This window comes from Lotus japonicus, chromosome 2 (genome assembly GCF_012489685.1).
Source record: "Lotus japonicus ecotype B-129 chromosome 2, LjGifu_v1.2".
Taxonomy (NCBI): Eukaryota; Viridiplantae; Streptophyta; class Magnoliopsida; order Fabales; family Fabaceae; genus Lotus; species Lotus japonicus.
This window is the reverse complement of record NC_080042.1, coordinates 86,171,779-86,192,971: the sequence shown is the minus strand read 5'-3', so window position 1 is coordinate 86,192,971 and position 21,193 is coordinate 86,171,779. Positions and strand designations below refer to the sequence as shown.

Sequence of the window (21,193 nt, the reverse complement as noted above, 5' to 3'; positions counted from 1 at the left end):
CGTCTAGTGAATTTCAATCAATTAATGAGAGAGTTTTGAAGATAGTGTTGGAAAGAAACGATTGCTAACACCAATGTTGTCAAGTTTGTGATCTAGATCATAGGATCTTACTATCCATATATGAGATGCATTTTGATATAGATCGCGACCAGGATCTTAAATGACAACAAATCGTGGTGGGAACCCGATTCGATCTCCCGATTTTTTTTTGGGTTGAATTTTAGGCTTTAATTTGAACAAAAAAACGTGACTCGCTTCACCCTCAAACTCTAATGCCTGGTAGAAACGCGGTTCACCCTCACCAAGCCATCTCTTCATCACATGAGTAGCACTCCGACCACCGACAACTGTCGCGCGTCGTTCTGATTGTGGTTCTTCTCTTAACTCTCCACTCTCTTTTGTTAATGGTTCTCTTCTTTCCTCTATTCGTGGTTCTGACTCAATCTCTTATGCTCGTGCTTGGTGGTTTTGTTATAGGTTATGTTTGTGTTTCTCGATCTCCTATGTTCATGGTTCAATAGCGTTTGGTGGTGGTGCTCCTCCTAATTCAAGGGTTGGTGGAGTGGGAGTAGTCGTCCTATATATAGTTCAGGGAATGGCTGAGGGAATTGTGTTTTGGATATGTTATATATGTCTTATGTTAAGAATTTGTGTTTCGATCTTATGGTTAATCATAAGTTATTTTTCTCATATGTGAGTTTTTATGATTAATTAAGTATATATTAGCATTTCTTGTAGAATCTTACGATGCGATCCTGATTCTACGAGTTACGATTTTTCACCTTATTTGATTCAGCGTTGATCCTGATCTTAAAAACTCTAGCTAACACTAACTACTCGTTTCGTCAAAGTTATTTCCTGCAAGTCGTTCTTGTTTTTTTGGAATAACTTGATATAATTACAAACATATTAGGTGTCTTTGATTAAAAAATAAAACAGGTATAGTGGCAGGGCATCCCAAACTCGACCTTGATTAGAATATAAAATGTGACTATATGTTTCGTGTTTAAAAATAATTACGGAATAAACTAAATGAAGCAATCGAAAAAATAATCTAAACAAAGATTTTGAACAAGAACTGATAAGGTTGTGTGTCCTGCCTGTGTACGCATTTCAGTAGACATTCCCTAAACCTTTTTTTTTCCAAATTGGGTTATAAACTATTACCAAATGGACAAAACACGCATGCTTAGGACTTAGGTCACAATATTTTGAAGTCATAGATGTATAATTAATTTCAATTTTTATAAACCCTTCACCTATAATTTACTAGTATCATTGATTCATTCCTATATCACGAACAGATAAAACTATCGGTGCATGTAACTGCATGTTGGATTTGTGACATTAATATTCATGATATATGGATTGGAAAAATATCAATGCTACTATGGTTTTTTTTATACACTTGCTATAAGAAATGAAGAAAATGGAGGGTGATGAGGTGTTACACGAGGAAGGAAATAAAGTTGAGTTGGTTTGGATGAGAACAAGTGTGGAGGCAAATGAATATGAGGTTGTTGGAATGTGATTATGAATTTGTGATGCTTTGCTTCACAAGGGAGGAGAAGTTAGTGAGGGCCCTCTCAGAGGCCACTAGTATAACAATATTTGACAGTTGCAGACACTGCTAGAAAACATAACATGTGTCCACACTCTAGCCTACGTGTCCCTCTTTATTTATTCCTATCTATCTACTCAGTGCTGTGCTGCACTTCATTTACAATGTTCCTCATTTGCTTCCCGAATAAGGGTTTCCCACTATACACTTCCACCAAATAGGAAATGAAGATATAACAAATAAATGAAAAAGATGATATATAATGAGTAATGATATATAGACAACTCATTTTCTCTTATGTCTTATATTTACACATTTTTTTTATATTTTTATATTTTCTATCACATCATAAATTATATGATTCATTTCTCAATTTTCTCATCTTCTTTACCTAAGATGAATGTGGAAATTGATTGTAAACCTTACATCATTCATTCATTCTATATAATTAATGTGATAAATAATAAAGAGAGGTTGGAAGAGATTAGAAATAATGATTGAAAATGAGATAGTTGAGAAAAAAAATTATTAAAAAAATGAAAATACATTCTTCACTCCTTCCTCGTGAAACTGCAATATTCCTCATGCCAAGCATTCCCCTGCCATCACCACTCTCGTCAACCGACGTTTGTTTTGTTTCGTCCTCGCCGCGTATTATTATTACGTTTGGATTGTCTTTCTCCATTTTATTCTATAGAATTCTAATAAGTCACGTTTAAAGAAAAAAATTAAAAGAGAGAACAAACAAACTTTGAGTTCCATTAGAAAAAAAAATTAAAGTTTACGTCTTAATTTTATATAAAACATTGACTACATTGAATGTGCATTGTCTAAAACTACACCAATAATATGTCATGTAGAAAAAATAGTTATTTTTGTTTTAAATTTTAATTAAGATAAAAATATATTTTTTAATTTAGTGAAATTCAATTAAGTGACTATTTAAATAAAGTTCACACTAACATTACACATACCTATAAATTAATCTAAAACTTGCTCATAAATACACATTAATTAAGTTGGTAAACAATGTCAATTTAATACGTGTTTGGAAATTTAAATTGAATTAACTTGAAAGTATATTTAAGCTAACAAAAGTACGGGATTTTTGTTTACAATTGATCATTGAATTAATGTTATGAGGCCAACACACTAAGAAAAATAAACCTCAATGATCAATACTTACAATGCTTCGACGTTGAGAGAAAAAAAGAGACCACATAAAATTAACAATAAAAAGAAGAAAGAAAAAACTTCTAATTTGACATCAAGTAAAATCTATGACCCATTCTCTTCTCATATATCATCTCCACTTTTGCTTTACCGCCCCTATTTCAGAAATCTCACTAATTCTGCCTGAGCTGTTGTGAAGGAGACCAATGAATAACAAAGCTACATCACTATTCACTAAGATTTACAAATTAGTTTTGAAGTGAAAAAAAAATGATAGGGAAAAGAGAGGGAGAATGGAAGGTAGCTAAGCTACAGGAGGAAGAAACAAGGACATGGAGGATGAAAATAAAAATAATTTTGCCAAAAATATATAAAAACCCTCGCGTGGGAGGGAGGCTAGCTAACTCAAATAAAATGAGTTAACAAACCCCCATGAGGAGGGTGAGCCCCCACAGTGAAGGATGAAGGCTATTGTTGGGATATGAGTAACATGTTTATGGGAATGTTCTTCTATGTTATTAGGGTTTCTACGACTGAAACTTTCCTTTTATTAAAATATATGTGGTGGTGGTTTGTAATAGGGGTTGTCTAAATGACCAATAAGGAAGTTTGGGTTAAATAACTCATCATCCAGTCACATTAGAGATAAGTGAGTTGGAAATAAATTAATAAATAAAATATAGAAATTTCAACCCACTAATTTTCAATGTGATTGGAAAATGAGTTATTTGACCCAAACTTTTATTGGGTCATTTAGACAACCCTTTGTAATAATATTACAAGGGGTTACTTTTATGTTTACTTCCTTGTAATTTATATTTTCATGTTGAAACTTGGACGACGCAAAGATTAATTTATTTATGTCATACGTTATTTAGAGCCAGCCCAATATTAACTTTTATGTATCTGTGTTGGCCAAAGTGGAAAGTGAGTTGTATTGACTTAGAATTGGTTAAATCGACACTAATGCGTAGCGTTACTGATACTAAATAATCAGCTTCAGCCTTTAGACCAGTGGCGGATCCAGGACTCGGGGTTAGGGGTTCAAAATTTTCAAATGAACACATTAGTAAAAGTATAATTAAAAACAACTTTAATATATTTATACATCAAAATTATACAAGTCATAGTTATGCAAATAGGTGAGTTGTTGGTGCATATAGGTGCAAAACTTAGTCTACTAGTATAATTAAAAATTTTCAGGGTTCAAAAAAAAATATATATATATATATATAAGGGGATATGTGCAAATTTTTTTTCCCGAGGGTTCATCTGAATCCCCTTAATGTGGCTAGATCCGCCCCAGATTTAGACCATTTAACATAAGTCGTGAAACCGACATAAGCTGATGCTAAATAGTGTTAGCGTTGATCACTTTTGCTTATCATCCAGCGTTTCTTTAGTGAAAACAAACTAACTTATGAATATGGTCACTTACTACACCATTGCTATTATTCAATATACTAACATTCTATTGTGTCAGAAACTGATTTGAGTGTTAGAGTCTATCTTACATATGACCTCCTAATGTTCCACTCTATCAGAGCATGTAAGTCGTCTATTCCAACCAAGATCATGCATGAGAGTTCATTGATATTAAAGTCATCTAGACAGAGTGTTATGTCATAACAATATATATTTGTCTTTCACGTTTATACATATTTTTTCCCATTTTAGGCAAAACAAAAATTTATACGTATATAATCTCCAACATGCCCGATTGACATTGATGAAAATTTCAAATATCTTCCCTCTCAAAACAAAAGCATTGGAAACAAGAATTACTTTATCTGAAATATCAAAATTTATCTTTGAAAGTCACCTAGCTAATTAAGGTTAATTAATTATTCAATTATAAAAAAAAGTTAATTATTCAATAGACTATACTAGGTTAGGTGCGCACCTATGATTCTAAACATTCACTATTAAATATTTGCTAGATGAAAACATCAACAAATATTTACCGAAATAACATCAACAAATACCGTTCAAAAAAAAAACATCAACAAATATAATACTAGCTGTTTTTTTTTTCTTTCCACAAAACAAACAGAACCTGGATGTTGTAATTATTGGCGACCAGCTCTGATGGTAAAAACAAGTGATTGATGGTGATGCAAATTAATGGCTCTACATAGATTAATAAAATCTAATGCTTGTGGTAACTTAATTGCTATTTACGTGGTTGCCATTTTTGTTTATTCATTACTCCAATGAAATTGCAAGCAATCAATCATCCTTCACCTTTCCATAGCTCTCATTTTATTTCCACATCTATATGACTATATATCTTTTGATCTTGTAAACTTAAACACCAAATTAAAGTAAAACCTATCACATCCTACTAGTTAATTATTAACATGTTGTGAATATTAAACTCCAACCAGCACACAAAATCAAGTGACATATCAACCTCAGCCATAGAGACAAAGATTCTCTGGTTGGATTAATTGGAAGAAAGAGGTGGGAACAACAGATTCTTTTCTTCACAGGAACGCCAATGCAAACAGTGAAACAACACTACCGTATGTGTGTTGTGTGCCACTGCCAAGGGATGTTTTGGCACAGTTCCCTATCACTCACTTTTACTTTTTTCTCCCTTCAGTGTTTCCTTTGACTGATAACAATTTTGACCAGTCAAACCAAACATGACTGATCCCTATGATGTTCATATGCCTCATTACCCCACCTACAATCCATGCCCCACAACATAATTTTGTATCCTCCAATCTTTGAATATCCTAACATCATATCCATTCATATTTCCTCATACACGTTTAACTCAATCAACATATTATAATACATAGGCATACTATTATTAATTTTCCTTTCAATCTAAGCTTACTTTGAAATTGAATAGTAGGAGTAGCAATTAAGGAGCTAAGAGGGTAGGTACCTACCTATATTGAGTGCACCCAAACTAGTTTCCATTAGATTCAAAAGATCGTCAAAGTGGAATCAATCATTGTTTGTTCATTTTTTTCCACAAGTATTCCAAAACATAATAATAACCGTATAAAAAATAGTAATTACTATAATTGTATTTCTATGATCATGTATCCAATTCATATCTGTTTCTAGATTAGTTTAGTGTATTAGTTAAATAATTTGTCTTTTATAGAAGTGATTGAGATTTAGTTTCCAACACTTGTGAATAGAAAAAAGAATTAGTTATATAATTTTCTACTGATTAATGTATTGACTGTGGAACAAATAATTAATTTTATAACTATTTGTGAGAGCATCTGGTTAATTAGGATAAATCTCATATTTGTCTTCCAGAATTAAAGACTATGATGCTGCCTCAATCTGCTCCTTATTCTTCTTCTCAATACTTCCATCACCTTCAAACTATCTCGTACCAATTTTCGTGCTTGGAAACGTCAAGTGACCACACTTCTCTCTGGTATCCAAGTCATGGGTCATATTGATGGCACTACATCCACTCAACTCCCTACCATTGTTCAGAGTGGAACCTCTATTTCCAACCCTGAATACACTTCGTGGTTCACCATTGATCAACTCATCATCAATCTCCTCATTTCTTCCATGACAGAAAGTGATGGTCTTTCCTTTGCCTCCTATGACACTGCTCGATCTTTATGGGTTGTCATCGAAGCACAGTTTGCCAGCACATCTCGCTCTCATGTTATGTCCATAAAGAATCAACTCCAACTTGGAAATAAATCACCCTATGAAATCCTCTTCAATCGCAGCCCCAATTATCTCAATCTGAGGGTTTTTGGTTGCCTATGTTATCCTTGGCTTCGACCATATTCTCAACATAAGTTATCAACTCGGAGTCAGCCTTGCGTCTTACTCGGATACTCTTCTCAACATCATGCGTATCAATGTTATCATCCTCCAACTAATAAGTTGTACATCTCTAGACATGTCGTGTTCCAAGAGTCTGTTTTTCCCTTTAAGTCTAACCCACATCTATCATATGCCTCTCCACCCTCTTCTACATCTCCAAATAATTCAAGTTCTGAAACCTCCAACCGTCGTAGATCCTTCTCTTTATCTAATTATCCTCTTATATTCCAGCAACTAGCTACACATAATTTGCCTCCAATTCCACCTCCATCATCTACACTATCACCAATCTCAGCCTCTCCTCATTCCTCTCCATCATCAGGCCATTCCTCTACCTCTGTCCACAACTCTTCTACAGGGTCACCACTCACTGAAACCACCACATCGGCACCTCCCTCTCTGCCGCATCCTTCTCGGCCTGTCACAAGAGCAATGAATAATATTCACAAGCCGAATGCCAAGTACCTTCTTACCACAAAACATCCTATGCCTCCAACAATGGAACCTACATGTGTGACTCAGGCTCTTAAGTCCAGTGAATGGCGTGATGCCATGAGTAAAGAGTTTGATGCTCTAGTTCAACAGAAAACATGGGAGTTGGTTCCACGATCTCAAGCCTCAAATATTGTTGGCTGCAAATGGGTATACAGAATTAAAAGAAAGCCCAATGGTGCTATTGACAGGTACAAGGCAAGACTTGTAGCAAAAGGGTTTCATCAACGTCCCGGACTGGACTATACTGAAACATTTAGTCCCGTAGTCAAACCAGCAACTGTGCGGCTTGTTCTATCTTTGGCTCTGCAGCATGATTGGCCAATTCGTCAACTTGATGTCAATAATGCATTCTTGCACGGAATGCTAACAGAAGAGGTCTACATGCAACAACCTCCCGGATTCATTCATCCTGAGATGCCTCATCATGTATGTCGCTTGCAAAAGTCAATCTATGGGCTCAAGCAAGCACCAAGAGCATGGTTCCACACCTTGTGTAAGTTCCTTTGCAACTATGGTTTTGTTAATTCCAAATCTGACTCTTCTCTCTTTGTTCTCAGAAACAAGGGAACAGTTCTATACACTCTTGTATATGTAGATGACATAATCATTACTGGTAATTCTCCCCCTAAGGTTGTTGATTGCATTGCCACTCTTGCCCGTACTTTTTCCATTAAAGACTTGGGGGACCTACACTACTTCCTTGGCATTGAGGTAATACCAACTTCTGTTGGACTATTTTTAAGTCAACATCAATATATTTCAGAACTCTTGGAAAGAGCAAAAATGCATGAGGCCAAGCCTGTCCTCACCCCAATGTCAACAAACACCTCTCTCACCAAAGATGATAGTTCACCTCCTGTTGACATCAAGTTTTATCGCAGCATTGTTGGTAGCCTGCAATACTTGTCAATGACGCGTCCAGACATTGCCTTTTCAGTCAACAAATTGGCTCAATTCATGCAAAGACCCACTGCCCTTCACTTGACAGCGCTCAAACGTGTCCTCCGGTACCTCAAATCAACCCTATTCCATGGGTTGTTGCTTCAAAAACCCAAAACTACAACCCTTTTAGCATACAGTGACGCGGATTGGGCCGGTAACAAGGATGACTTTACTTCCACATCTGCACACCTTCTTTTCTACGGTGCAAACCTAATTGCATGGAAATCCTCCAAGCAACGTGCAGTAGCTAGATCATCCACAGAGGCTGAATATCGTGCTACGGAAAATTCCGCTGCCGAACTAGCTTGGATTCACTCTCTACTTACTGAGTTGGGTGTCCCACTTACACAGTCTCCTACAATTCTGTGTGACAATTTGAGTGCTACCTATCTCACTCATAATCCAGTCTACCACAGCCGCATGAAGCACATTTCAATTGATATTCACTTTGTACAAGACTTAGTCCAACAAGGAAAACTCAATGTTCGTCATGTCTGCACTACTGATCAACTGGCTGATTGCTTAACTAAACCTTTATCAAAGGCCCGACACCAACACTTAAGAGCCAAGATTGGTGTCTCTGACGGATCCCCAATCTTGCGGGGGCGTGTGAGAGCATCTGGTTAATTAGGATAAATCTCAGATTTGTCTCCCAGAATTAAAGACTATGATGCTGCCTCAATCTGCTCCTTATTCTCCTCCTCAATACTTGCACAATTACCTCTACTGTGTATCATTACATTTATTGTATATTTGAATTTCCAATTATATGCAATCTGTCATTAAGACAGAATTGTCTATATATTATTGTAATACCATTATTCAAAATATACAATTTTGATACGTTTCTACACTATTGATCATAAAAATACCTTCTCCTATGATAATTTTTATGTCTCTTCTTTTAACTAAATTTTCGGGATTTGGACATAATAGCTTTGATTTGTTAGGTTAGCTATCAGTTTTGGTGGTTGCATGCATGTTCATCTAAATTATTGTAACTATAGAGAAAGAAATAATGTGCTCCGTGATTCATTTAAACTTGGGATTAAAAAAATTATATAAAATGCATGTAATGATGGCTGCTAACTTTTTCCCTAATCATATTTCAAGTAAAGAATTGGTGGTGCTTTTTTCTACCAGCTAAACGACAAATCGCCATGTGAGGCAATATTTCAGATTAAGGCATTAAGCTGCAGATCGATTAAACAAACAAGAAAATGAAATTAATCATTTGGTTTTGAATTGGCAAATAATGCTAACAATATCATAGTAATCATTTCATCTATGTTTGGCGGTTCAGATGAATCTGCAACTCTGTTGTTTTGCTAATTTTTATTAGACAAGAAGTCCGTTAATTGCTATGAAATATGAAGTATTGTGCTTCATTTTCAATGAGAATCAAACACTCAAATTTATAGTTAAGAGATATAATATGAGCAACCGTCATATCAAATTAGGTGGTTGTGTAAATATCTATAACCTTAGTTACCGAAAAGAAAAAACATTTACAAATGTAAATATATATAGTCGGCACATATCATTCATGTATCGTACACATAAAATTTTGCCTGCTTCAGAGAATGGTTGTGTTTTTGGATTTTGTGCTCGTTGTAGTGAGGTGATGACGGGAAGAAAATAAAATATAATGAAGGCGAAAGAGGTTTTTTTTCTGGATGTAATTGAAAGAAGAAGAAGATGATGATGAAGGAGAAGAGTTTTTTTTTTGGTTAATTAGCTTAATAAACCAATTGAACTATATTTCATTATATTTTGTTTAAACATCTCCTTTCCAATGATAAACTATTATGAATAAGTTTAAAATATTTATGATTTTTTGTTATCTATGAAAAAATTAATTATAAAGTGAAACAAAATATAAAATATTTAAAAATGTAATTAAATTCATATATTAGTAAAATTACAATTTTACATTGAGATTGAACACATGTTCTTTTATTTAATTTTTTTTATCAATCCGAACAACTTGAAAATTACCTATTTTCTTTTTGTTTTTGTTTTTTATTTTCATTTTTCTTATTTTGTTTTCTCTCATTTATTTCGTCCAAAAAATGAAGCTAAGCCTTGAAGGTGTGCATACTTAGGAGAGGGAAGAAATAAGATAGAAAAAGAAAATTCATAAATGTGATAGCTAAAGAATGATAGATTAGAATGAAAAAAAAATTACAAAAAGAGTCTAAAAATTGAAGAGCCTTGAAAATTTTAGAGTCATTATTTTAAAACAGGAAATGTTGTTTGAATCCAGACATATGTCCAAGCATTTCAACTAATGTGCAAGCAGTGGACGACATCATAGCATGCATTAGCTAATGGTAGTACATTTTTTCTTTTCTTTTTTCAGGGTATATATATATCATAGATGGTTAAGCATGCTGTGTATGCACATTTGAATCAAATAGCTTGGTTTTGGAGTGAACAGACTATAATGGGAAATCATGTCCGTAGAGTGACACATCCGATCCAGTTCCATCCAATAAGTGGGAGTTGAGTAAGACAAGTCACTCACTGTGCACAGATTATTATTGATCATGATCAGTATGAGGGACCACCAGCAGCACCCAAATTGAAGGGCCAAAACAAGTAAAGCATAAATTGACACATGAATATTGAGTGAACCAGTGAGTGGTGACAGTGATGAGGTGTTCAGCATGTAGTTAATGTTGTATATATACAACGTAACATCACATACATACACTATATACCAACGCATGATTTGTTCAAGGGTGACCGTTGAATTAAAGAAGATGTTTAAAATTATACAGAAAATTTTGACATTAAACTATAAGTGAATATCATATTTTGGGCGTTAGCCCTCCCAATTAGCAAAAAAAAAAAGTGAATATTATATTTTTCACAACATTTTGCACAATGTCCAATGTGTAGTAAAAAAGTAATGATAATTAAATACAAAAAAGAATTCTCTTATAAATTATTTTCACATTTTTTATTTTATATTGAAATTTCTTATCATATTCTTCTATTTCTTTTTTCTAAGATAGTGAGTGGAATAGGGGTGTCAAATGAGGCATTCTTCATTTGATGAAAATGGAGATCCTGTATGTGTCATTGTCAGTGGTGTCCCCTTGCCTGTCCCCAACATCATTACAAGTCCACATCATCCAGACATTCAACAAACGAGGACAATCCATCAATTTCAATTAATAATACTACGTTCAATTCTCCTCCGACGGTCCCACTTCATGATACACACATCCTAAAAACACATCCACACCGCCCTACGTGGACCAAATCTCTGTTTTTATTCGTTTCCAACAAATTTTAGTTTTCTATTCTAGTAAATTTCTATCTTTAATTCAAATAGTTTATTGTGCGTGTGTTTGGTTATGCATTCTAATGTTGCAGAATCAAATCTCAGCCGCAAACGCGGATCACCTTCTACTTGCACATATTTGAAAATCATTCTAAGAATCTATTCAAGTTTTGAAACTCACATATGGGTGAATTGATCTTGGGTTACATGACCCATGAAGTAGTTAGAAGTTGCAACTAGTATTGGCAACTGGGCTTGACAGACCTAGAAGTTGTCATTAGGATTGGTAACTTGGCTTGCCATGCTTAGAAGTTGCCATATTAGGATTGGCAACTTACTACTGGCTTAGAAGTGGCCACTAGAATTGACATGTTACCATTTTAACACGTTTATTAATTTAATGAATCAATTTAGATATCATTTATATATTTAATAATTAATTCAGTGAATTAAGTTATAAATTAATTCATACTAATATTAAGTTAAAAATCCTTTCAAAAAAAATATTAAGTTAAAAATATGATAAGAATCTTATATAATGATTAAAATATTCATAGTCATTTTAGTTATTACATAATGAAAATCAATTCTAACCAAATTTATCCAATCGAAATTATGTTATGGAAATAAATTTATTATAAAAGTCCAAACATAAATGCCGTCATTCAAACTCACGTTTATCGGATCCAATTCTATTAACGCTGATCCAAACACACACTATGTGTATGTTCTTTTACCTAATTTAGGAAAATATGTACACTATAGTGTAGACATTGAGTTAGAGGAAATTAAAAGAGAAGAAAATTACAAATGTGATAAATATTGTGATTTAATAAAAAGTAAGAGATATTGAGGAAAAAAATGATATGTTATGTTACGTTTGTAATGTGTTTATATTGCTAGTGGTTCACGTATCAGATCGTAACTTTAACCGGTGGATGAAACAATAAAAACCGACAAAAATGTAGATCAAGTGATAATGAATTCAAGTTTAAGCAAATGTTTCGCATGAATGCAGCTACACTAGTAAGAAAAACTTGTCTATCAAAGTGGTTCTATTTGAGCAGATATTGAGTTCAACGAAAATACAGACATACATACATGCGGTGGTGGTTAGACAAAGAAAAATAAAAAATGTAAAACAACATGGGAACGCGAGGGGACGAGGAATTGTGTTTGGGGGCTGAGAAGATCACATAGGTTGTTTTTTTCTTCTTTGTTTTGGGATGAATTGGAATTGTGTTAGAGGGAGGTGGAACTGTGGGGACCCTCATTGTGTATTGTAATGGCATGAAGAAACGCGGGGTCCACTAATAGTTGCATCCACGCGAAAGAGGGGCCCAGTGCAGTGTGGAAGAATGTGTGTTGCTGTTTCTTTTTGTTTTTGTTTTTGTGCTTCGTATGAAACCAAAACCGTTGCAGAAGAAGTAGTGAGTAAGAAACCAAAGAAGACACTCGAATTTTCTCTCTCTGTTAATGCTTTCTCTGCGTGCAAGCCAACCTCATCTATCATCTCGTACGGCAATATCCATCATTACCCTCTCTCTTCTTTTCTCTCTCTCTCTCTTGGGATTGGCTTGCTTGCTTGCTTTATATATAACTACCACTCATCCTCAAGTTTCCATTACCTCACTTCATTTGAATCACTTTCTCCTAAACCAACTTCTAGTGTTTTCTCCTCTCTTTTTTCCTTTCCTTCAATTCCCTTGAGTTACTATAACACTAACACAAGCATACATATATACCCTCATACATACACCTAAAGACTCACCTTGAGGAGAGTTGTGTGTGTGTTTCATCAATCATTGTATGGATGGATTCTTCCAGTGAACAACATCAGGTGAATATCATGCCTTCTTTTGCCTTCCATAAGGATTTTTACTCTTGTTGTTTTTTGGGTTTTGGTTCTTCTTTAAGGTCAATTTGGAAGACTGAAAAAAAAGGATCTTTAAACAGAAAATTTGGATTTTTTTTTCTCATTTTTTGAACAAAGTACAAACACCCTTTGGAAGAAACATAGTAATGTGTCCTTCCTTTGTTATTATTCTATACCATGTACTATACTACTCATGGTGTTTTTCTATGAACCTGATATACCTATAGCTGGGGCCTAGCTAGAATTGATTTCACCTGAAGCTGAAATTAAGTCAGGGAAAATTAAGTACAGAAATTTGAAATTTAGTTATGTGTACACTTGTTGGGGGTGGAATTTATGTATTGTTATTAATTCATGATTTTTGTTATTGTGTAATTATATGGAAACATTACTCAAACTCTAATGATGATATGCATGTTTAGAAACTCTTCAAAAAATTTAAATTAAAAATTAATTTTAAGGAGAAATTTCTTGAGTAGCTTCTGAATTTTAAAATTGATGAGCCGATCCAAATATACTTATACTCATATGGTCTTGGATTTCATGAGGTCTGATATGGATATATTGTGTGTTGTGTTTGTTGTTACAGCAAATGTCTAGCCAGTCATTGGAGAACATGTTGGCTTGCTCAAAAGCACAAGAACAGGACAAGAAGCCAAGGCCTCAGCCAGAGCTTGCTCTGAAATGCCCCAGATGTGACTCCAGCAACACCAAATTCTGTTACTACAACAACTACAGCCTCTCCCAGCCTAGATACTTCTGCAAGTCTTGCAGGAGATACTGGACCAAAGGAGGAACACTGAGGAATGTTCCAGTGGGTGGAGGGTGCAGGAAGAACAAGAGATCATCATCAGCATCAAGGAGGGTTCAAGATCAAACCTTCAACCCCAATCCCAACCCTCTCTCTGGTTTCTCTCAAATGTCTTATGACTCCAGTGACCTCACTCTTGCATTAGCTAGGCTCCAAAAGGGGCAAATGGGTAACTTTGATGAACATGATTTCTCAATTTTGGGGAGTGATAACATTCTTGGAAATCATGCCATGAACAACAACCCCTCTCCCACCAACAACCATGGATTCTTAGATTCACTTAGAAGTGGGTTCCTTGGAACAAACAATAACAATGTGCAGAATCTGTACTATGGATATGGGAATGGGGACATGGGGGAGGTGGAAAATGGGGTTGGGGTAAGTGGAGATATGATGCTGCCTTATGATCAAGAATTGAGTAGCACCATTGCTACCACTCAAGCAGTGACAGTTACAACCATGAAACAAGAACTGTGTAGTGGAAGGGAACAAAATGAAAGCAAGGTTTTGTGGGGATTCCCATGGCAGCTGAACAATGGAGATCACACACACATGGGTGGTGAGCTTGATTCAGGAAGAGCTAATTGGAATGGTCTCACCCCATCTTGGCATGGGCTTCTCAATAGTCCTCTCATGTAGGCAGCAAGCAAGGCACAATTACAGATAATTAAATTTCATCTCTTGTTTGATAAGAATGTCTTAGAATTTTTAATCTTCTTGAGTGGTGGGTTAAGTTAACAGGGATTTGATTCTTTTGAATCATCTCTCTTTCCTTTTTCTTTATCTTGTGTGTGTTTTTTTGTACTGCTATCTCTTAATTGATGAATAGACTAATCAAATTTAGATGTTGTTTGCAAACTAATCAACTTCTCTCTTTTGTCACAATTTATATAAATATCCTACAAGGAACACATAGAAACTTCTTTGAATATGTTTCAGAATCAAAGAATGAGTTTGGATTTATTCATTTCTCATCATTTCTTGTATTACATTTTCATTCACAGTTTATTTTTGTCTCTTTGTATCTCTTTTATTTTTATCACATTACCAATATTTTTTATTTCTCTTCTAATAATAATATTAATATGTGTACATACAAACAGCAGACAATTAATAGAGTACTATTATACTCTATCTTCAATTTATTCCTCACTTTGTATGTTAGATATATGAAGTTATGAACTATGTAAATATCAACTAAATTATTTTCCTTCCTCTTTCTATTTTTTCTTATTTCTTTATTTCTCTCGATATCTGCGTATGAGTGGAAATGTGGAATTTAGATCAATATAGTTGGAGAATGGAGAGGAGTAGATAAAACATCATTTCCTTATTTGACACATGAGAGAGTGATAGAGAGAATGAGAGTGATGTTTCATGGTTCAATGCAGCATGAGGTCTGAACACTCTGAACAGTTAGAATCAAATTTTCAGGAGCTAATTGGTGGGGGTTTCAAGATATTCTGCTACTATTGTCGTCAGATAGATTCTCTAGGAACACGTCTGTCCTCACTCTCTGCTACATCACCAAAATGCATTTTTAATTAAATTCAAATTTTTCTAGTGTTAACCAAACTTGATATTACACCATCAATAACTGTGAGACTAATCACTTATTTCACTATCAGCGTATTAAACAGCGCAAAACTGACCAATTAATTTTTTCCATCCATTAAATTTGAGAATCAAACTCCAACCAAACCACTTATTTAGTAGATGAAGTATCAAACTATTATTAAAATGAATTGAATACCAAACCTTGGTAGTGGGGCTGATGAGAATTTCTCGTGTGGCTTGAGAATATAGAAATTTCAGTGAAGCAGCATGAGCGCCAACTTCGGGAACGATTTTGTCCCTCTTGGCAGACAAAATCTAACTCAGGATTTGGGCGTGACAAAAACGTCAGGAATCGGTTTGAAAATTATTTGATTGTGCCACATTAATCAACGACAATAATCTACACTGTTACATTATTGTTTGAATTTTTTTCTTAGTGACATGAATTCAGTGCATAAAAAATTAATGCATGTTTATAGCATCTTTGGATCACCTAATTCTGGCTTGAATAATCCTAGCGTTTAGAAATTGATTAGTGTGTTTTTCCTGTTCGAGAACTTCAGAATTAGTTTTGATAAAATATAATCAGTTTCTGGATTAAAATATAGATCATAGTCACAAAATTAATTTCTTAAAAGCTATAGAGAGTGACTTCTACATTGAACATAAATGACAGATATAAAAAAAATCACTTCACTTTCAATTTATGTTTACTATAGTTAATTTTACCAAAATCAATTTCATACAAAATTAACCCCAAAATTAATTGTACAACGCTAATCCAAACTCATAATTATATAAGCTTATTTCCAAAATTGATTTTCACTTTGTAATTCATTATAGAAGAAATTTTTAACATACACTTAACTTGTTTTATAATTGATTCTGAAACCAAAGCTAATTATGAGCAGAACCAGTGACGGATCCAGAAATTTGATGTAGTGAGGGCAAAATATACATATAAGTTCATAACAAAAAATTTAATATGTACTATTAGAAGTGAGACAATTTTTATCAAAAGGGACACAAGTGAGAGCATTTTTTTACCAAAGGGGTCATCAGAAACCACATACTTTTACTACTCAAGTGAAGACATTTAGCAATGTGGGACACAAGTGAGGGCATTTAGCAATGTGAAACATAAATGAATGCATTTTTTTATCAAAGGAGCCATAAAAAACCACATACTTTTACCCCTCAATTTTTTTTCTAATGTTTTTTTCTAAAATTAAGTGAGGGCATTTGCCCTCATACCATTGTACTTGGATCCGTCCCTGAGTAGAACTATAATTTAAGTCTCATTTAGAAGAGTTAATTTAAGTTTATTTTATAGTACGATTGCTTATGTGAATGTTTGAGAGAATTTATGTAAAAAAATTATAACTTACGTTTTGCGCTGATTTTCATAAGTTGTTCTCTTATGAATACAATTTTGTATTTACATATAACATATGTGAAAAGGGCTTATTAGCATAAGTATTTAATTAAAGTGTTTGTCCAAATGCACCCTTGATAATTAGGGAGAGAATATGGTTTGTTGGGCTGTCACTCTTGAGATTTCATCCTTTGGAGTATGGAAACATGTAACCGATGCAGCTGTTTATCATTGAAGTGAAAGGGTCATTTTCCTCCTAGTATAGATGAGATTACAGTTTTGTCCTTAAAGGGTATAGTGAGGTTGAGATGATTGTGATGTGTGACATTATAATCTGATTAAATTGACCGTTGCATTTACCTACTTTGTTTGAGTTCGGGCTTCAAATGAAACAAGGTGGGGCAAGTGCAAAGTGGTCAAAGTCTTCAACTAGCACTATCTATTGTTTCTGACATGCACATGGAACAAAAAACGTTACTAGTACATTATTCTATTTATGTGCTTACTATTAAGGAATTAGACTCTAATAAAATGAATACTTTTTCTATAATAGGAATAGGAAGTTAGGGAGCAAAAGAAAAAGCCTGGCCTCATTCCTTTGAGTTAATACAAAATATTCCAGACTTATCTTCACAGGAATATCTCTCTCGAAAGAATTGCTAGATTCTAGTTTTCTTGAAGAATTAAAAATAGGATTTTCTAATGCTTAACCTATCCCAAGATAACATTCCACTCTCTTCAATTTTAGAGTTTTTTAAATCGATCGTCGACTTGTTTTCATATTGCTTCTCAAATGACCCTGAAATCTTTTAAAAATAAAATAAAATAGATCATTAAAATGTTACATATAGTGTAATAGATTTTTCTGTTAGTCTCCACCACAAAATACATGAAACTTATTGTAATAGATTTTTCTTGGATGCCTTACGATGTATACATCAAATAACAGGGGAATGACAAACACCAAAGAGTGATACTGATGATGCTGCAACATAAACTCATGCAAAACTAAACTTGTTTACTTGAACTGTTATAAAATCTTAAGCAAACACTAAAATACCAGCAAGGCAAAAAGACTCTATTCCCCAGTAGTCATCCTTGTCGGCAAATCCAAAACATTGATTTTTCGCTCAAAAATCAATGTATATTTTTTATTTTCATGTATGGAGTAATTAGTAATTACTGTATCAACCTCCCACATTTTCTCAAGAATTCAAGAGTAGGTAAAGGAAAATCGTATATTTTTTATTAAATATTAAATGACCTTGATTATCACACCAACGTCAAAACTAAAATGTCCACCATATTTGTGATTGAAGAAAGGGCAAACTAGGCGTAAACTAAAATAACATGCCATATTTTCCACAAAGTTCAATAAACTAAAAAACAAGTATGACTTTTTACAAAGTCGAAGCATAAGTTTGAAGCATAGCAGAACCCAGTTCAATAGGCACTTGAAAGTAATTAGGATCAAAATGATTGAGGGAACAGAGCCATGGTCTACTCTCTATTTTTCAATTGAAAACCATAAAAGAGAAAACCAAAGATAGGGACTCATAAAATGAATAATTCAAGAATCAAGACCTAGGCTTTTCCTTCTTCTCTTTGAAGAGTGCAAGAAGTGACACCCCAGATACTTTCACAACCTTAAATCGGACTCCAGGAATATCTCCGACGGCGTGACCTTTTCGGCCAAAACCAGCAATCAGCACTTCATCCTGCATAAGTCATCACAACAAGCATCAACTTTTGATTACCTAGAAGAATAAAAAATAAGATAAATTCACCCCCAACCCGTCTTTTCCCTTTCATTTTGTTTTAGGAAAACTTACATTTTCTTCAATGTAGTTCAAGCAACCATCATTTGGCACAAAGGCTGCAATCTTCTTTCCATTTTTGATTAACTGTACTCGAGCACACTTCCTAATAGCAGAGTTTGGCTGCTTAGCCTCAATGCCACTGTAAAAAAGCCAGTCAATCACTCAAAACTTCTACTAAAGATGTATAAAATTTCTGAGTAGAAATGGTTTGCAAGCAATCAAAAGCATATACAGGATATCAGGCTAACATTTTTTCAAGAACAATGCCTTTGGCGTGAGACGACCCAGCGAATGGCTTCTTCCATTCATTTCCAAGATGTGATTTCTTGTATGACTTGTCAGCCCACCTCTGCCTTCTTCGGTGGGACTTCAACTTGCGAGCCGCTCCCATACCCCGGGTTTTCCTGAGAACAGAGAACATGCCAGCAGCGATGAGTTAATTAAAATTTAGAAGGACGGCATAATTTATAGCTATAACGAACCCACCGTTTGATTTATGCCCAAGTATGGATAGTAAACAAGGACTCAACTTACATAAGCAACACATGTAAGAGAAACGAGCTACTACACTGCACTGTTGTAAGCCAACAATTTGAACAGAATCAAAGGCTCTAAGAAACTATGGCTTATTCTAACTAGAAGTGATTCTCTAACATTACGCCATGAAGCAAAACATGCCATAAACTTCCCCTGAACTACTAAATGAATTTTAAGTTCCAATGGAGAACTGATTTATTATAATCACTTTAGACATACTCCATAGCTACAAACATGAAAATGGCTCCTGCAAAATAATATTCCAAATTCCCAAATCATGATTTCGGCCGCGGCGTCATGGTTATGGAGGTTTCCGTAACAGCAACACCACCATGACTTCAGCCACAACACCATGTTCGTTCACAATTTTCTGCAATACAAAGAACCGCAACGCAACGACAACCACAAGTTCCCAATTGTTGCCCATCCCACAACCCGATACTAAACACCTATGGGCAATAATGTAGACTACGGATACAATAACTTAAACCCAGAAATCGATATCAATCAGAATCTATGATTACACGGAATTTTTTTATCTCTAGTCATATACTCATATCATATCATATCATATATATGCATGCCTATGTAAAACAGCATTCTGTACTGTTTACTAGTTCCACAAAAATATGTCAGTGCGATCATTATTTTCAACAGAACCACCATATAATCTACAAGAAAAATACACATAACGGACATAAATCAAATAGTAAAATGAAAGGCATGTTCTCTCAGAAACTATGGCTTATAGCTTCTAAATTAAAGTGACTCTGACTCTAACATCACACTGAAATAAAACATACCACAAGACTTACCATGAACTACTAAATGAATATAAGTTTAATTATTAGATAACTGATTCATTATATAATCACATTCTCCATAGCTACAAACATGAAAGAAAATGACTCCTCCAAAATCATATTCCAAATTCCCAATTGTTGCTCATCCCACAACCTGATACTTAACATATGTAGACAACTGATACATTAACTTAGACAAATGTATACCATTTTCGGTGCCACAAATACTTAATCTCAGTAACATATGAACCCTAAATCTATATTGAACAAGAAAAAAATAACAAATCAAATTGCAAGATATAATTATAGAAAACAACGCTAAAGAATGAAACTCACCCCATGGTGGCAAGTGATGAGTTTGAATCACAGAAACGATCTGGAGCTTCCGAACCGGATGAACGAGATTCTCACTGCTGCAGCTGCCACATTCAAACCCTAATAAAACTGTTTATAAAAAAAATACATTCTACTATTCATTTTTTTATTTCGGCCCAATAAGCTGTAGCTGAGTCTTACGTAAAGGCCCAAACGCATATTTATAAATTTAAGTAAATTATAGAAGAGATTAATTTCTATGCACCGACGGTGTAAAAAGTTTTACACCATCATTCAATCACAACCTTCCATTTTTCTATTTTAGATATTATTAAATTCAAAATTAATTGTGAGCTAACAAAATGGAGGGATGTGATTGAATGATGGTGTAAAACTTATTTACACCGTCGGTGCATAGAAATTAATCTCATTATAGAATGCGACCCAAATAAAAAGTAAATTATAGAAAATAATTTACAATAAAAATTTTAAAATTTAAAACGACGTATACCAAATTTACATAAATATTAGATAGGCATCTCAGAATATTCTCGGGAATGTGAGGTTGGGAAAGTAACATTCCCATGTTTGGTAGAAGTTTAAATTTTTTTATTCCCGGGTATGAAAGATTCCCAGGTAAGTAAATTACACATGATTTTTTGAATCTCATTTCCATCTCAAAGAAGGGGAATCTTACATTCCCATGGGAATATAAGTTATTTTCCACTAACTCCCTCTTCCACAACTTTTTTTCTATTTTTCTACTTTTTTTATTAAATGATTTTGAAAAACATTCCCGGAAATAACGTATACTAACTAA

The 21,193-nt window shown here is 34.2% G+C and overlaps 2 protein-coding genes across 2 annotated transcripts; one reads left to right on the top strand and one right to left on the bottom strand.

Moving 5' to 3' along the window:
• Positions 1–12,687: 12,687 nt before the first annotated feature.
• Positions 12,688–14,828, top strand: LOC130740456 (dof zinc finger protein DOF2.1). Its single transcript, XM_057593072.1, has 2 exons — positions 12,688–13,119; positions 13,745–14,828. The coding sequence occupies exons 1-2, from the start codon at positions 13,093–13,095 to the stop codon at positions 14,603–14,605; spliced, it is 888 nt and encodes a 295-aa protein (XP_057449055.1). The 5' UTR covers positions 12,688–13,092; the 3' UTR covers positions 14,606–14,828.
• Positions 14,829–18,234: 3,406 nt separating this feature from the next.
• On the bottom strand, positions 18,235–20,535 carry LOC130740455 (40S ribosomal protein S23). Its single transcript, XM_057593071.1, has 4 exons — positions 20,395–20,535; positions 18,967–19,122; positions 18,731–18,857; positions 18,235–18,616 (listed from the first exon to the last, which is right to left on the bottom strand). The coding sequence occupies exons 1-4, from the start codon at positions 20,397–20,399 to the stop codon at positions 18,476–18,478; spliced, it is 429 nt and encodes a 142-aa protein (XP_057449054.1). The 5' UTR covers positions 20,400–20,535; the 3' UTR covers positions 18,235–18,475.
• Positions 20,536–21,193: the final 658 nt, after the last annotated feature.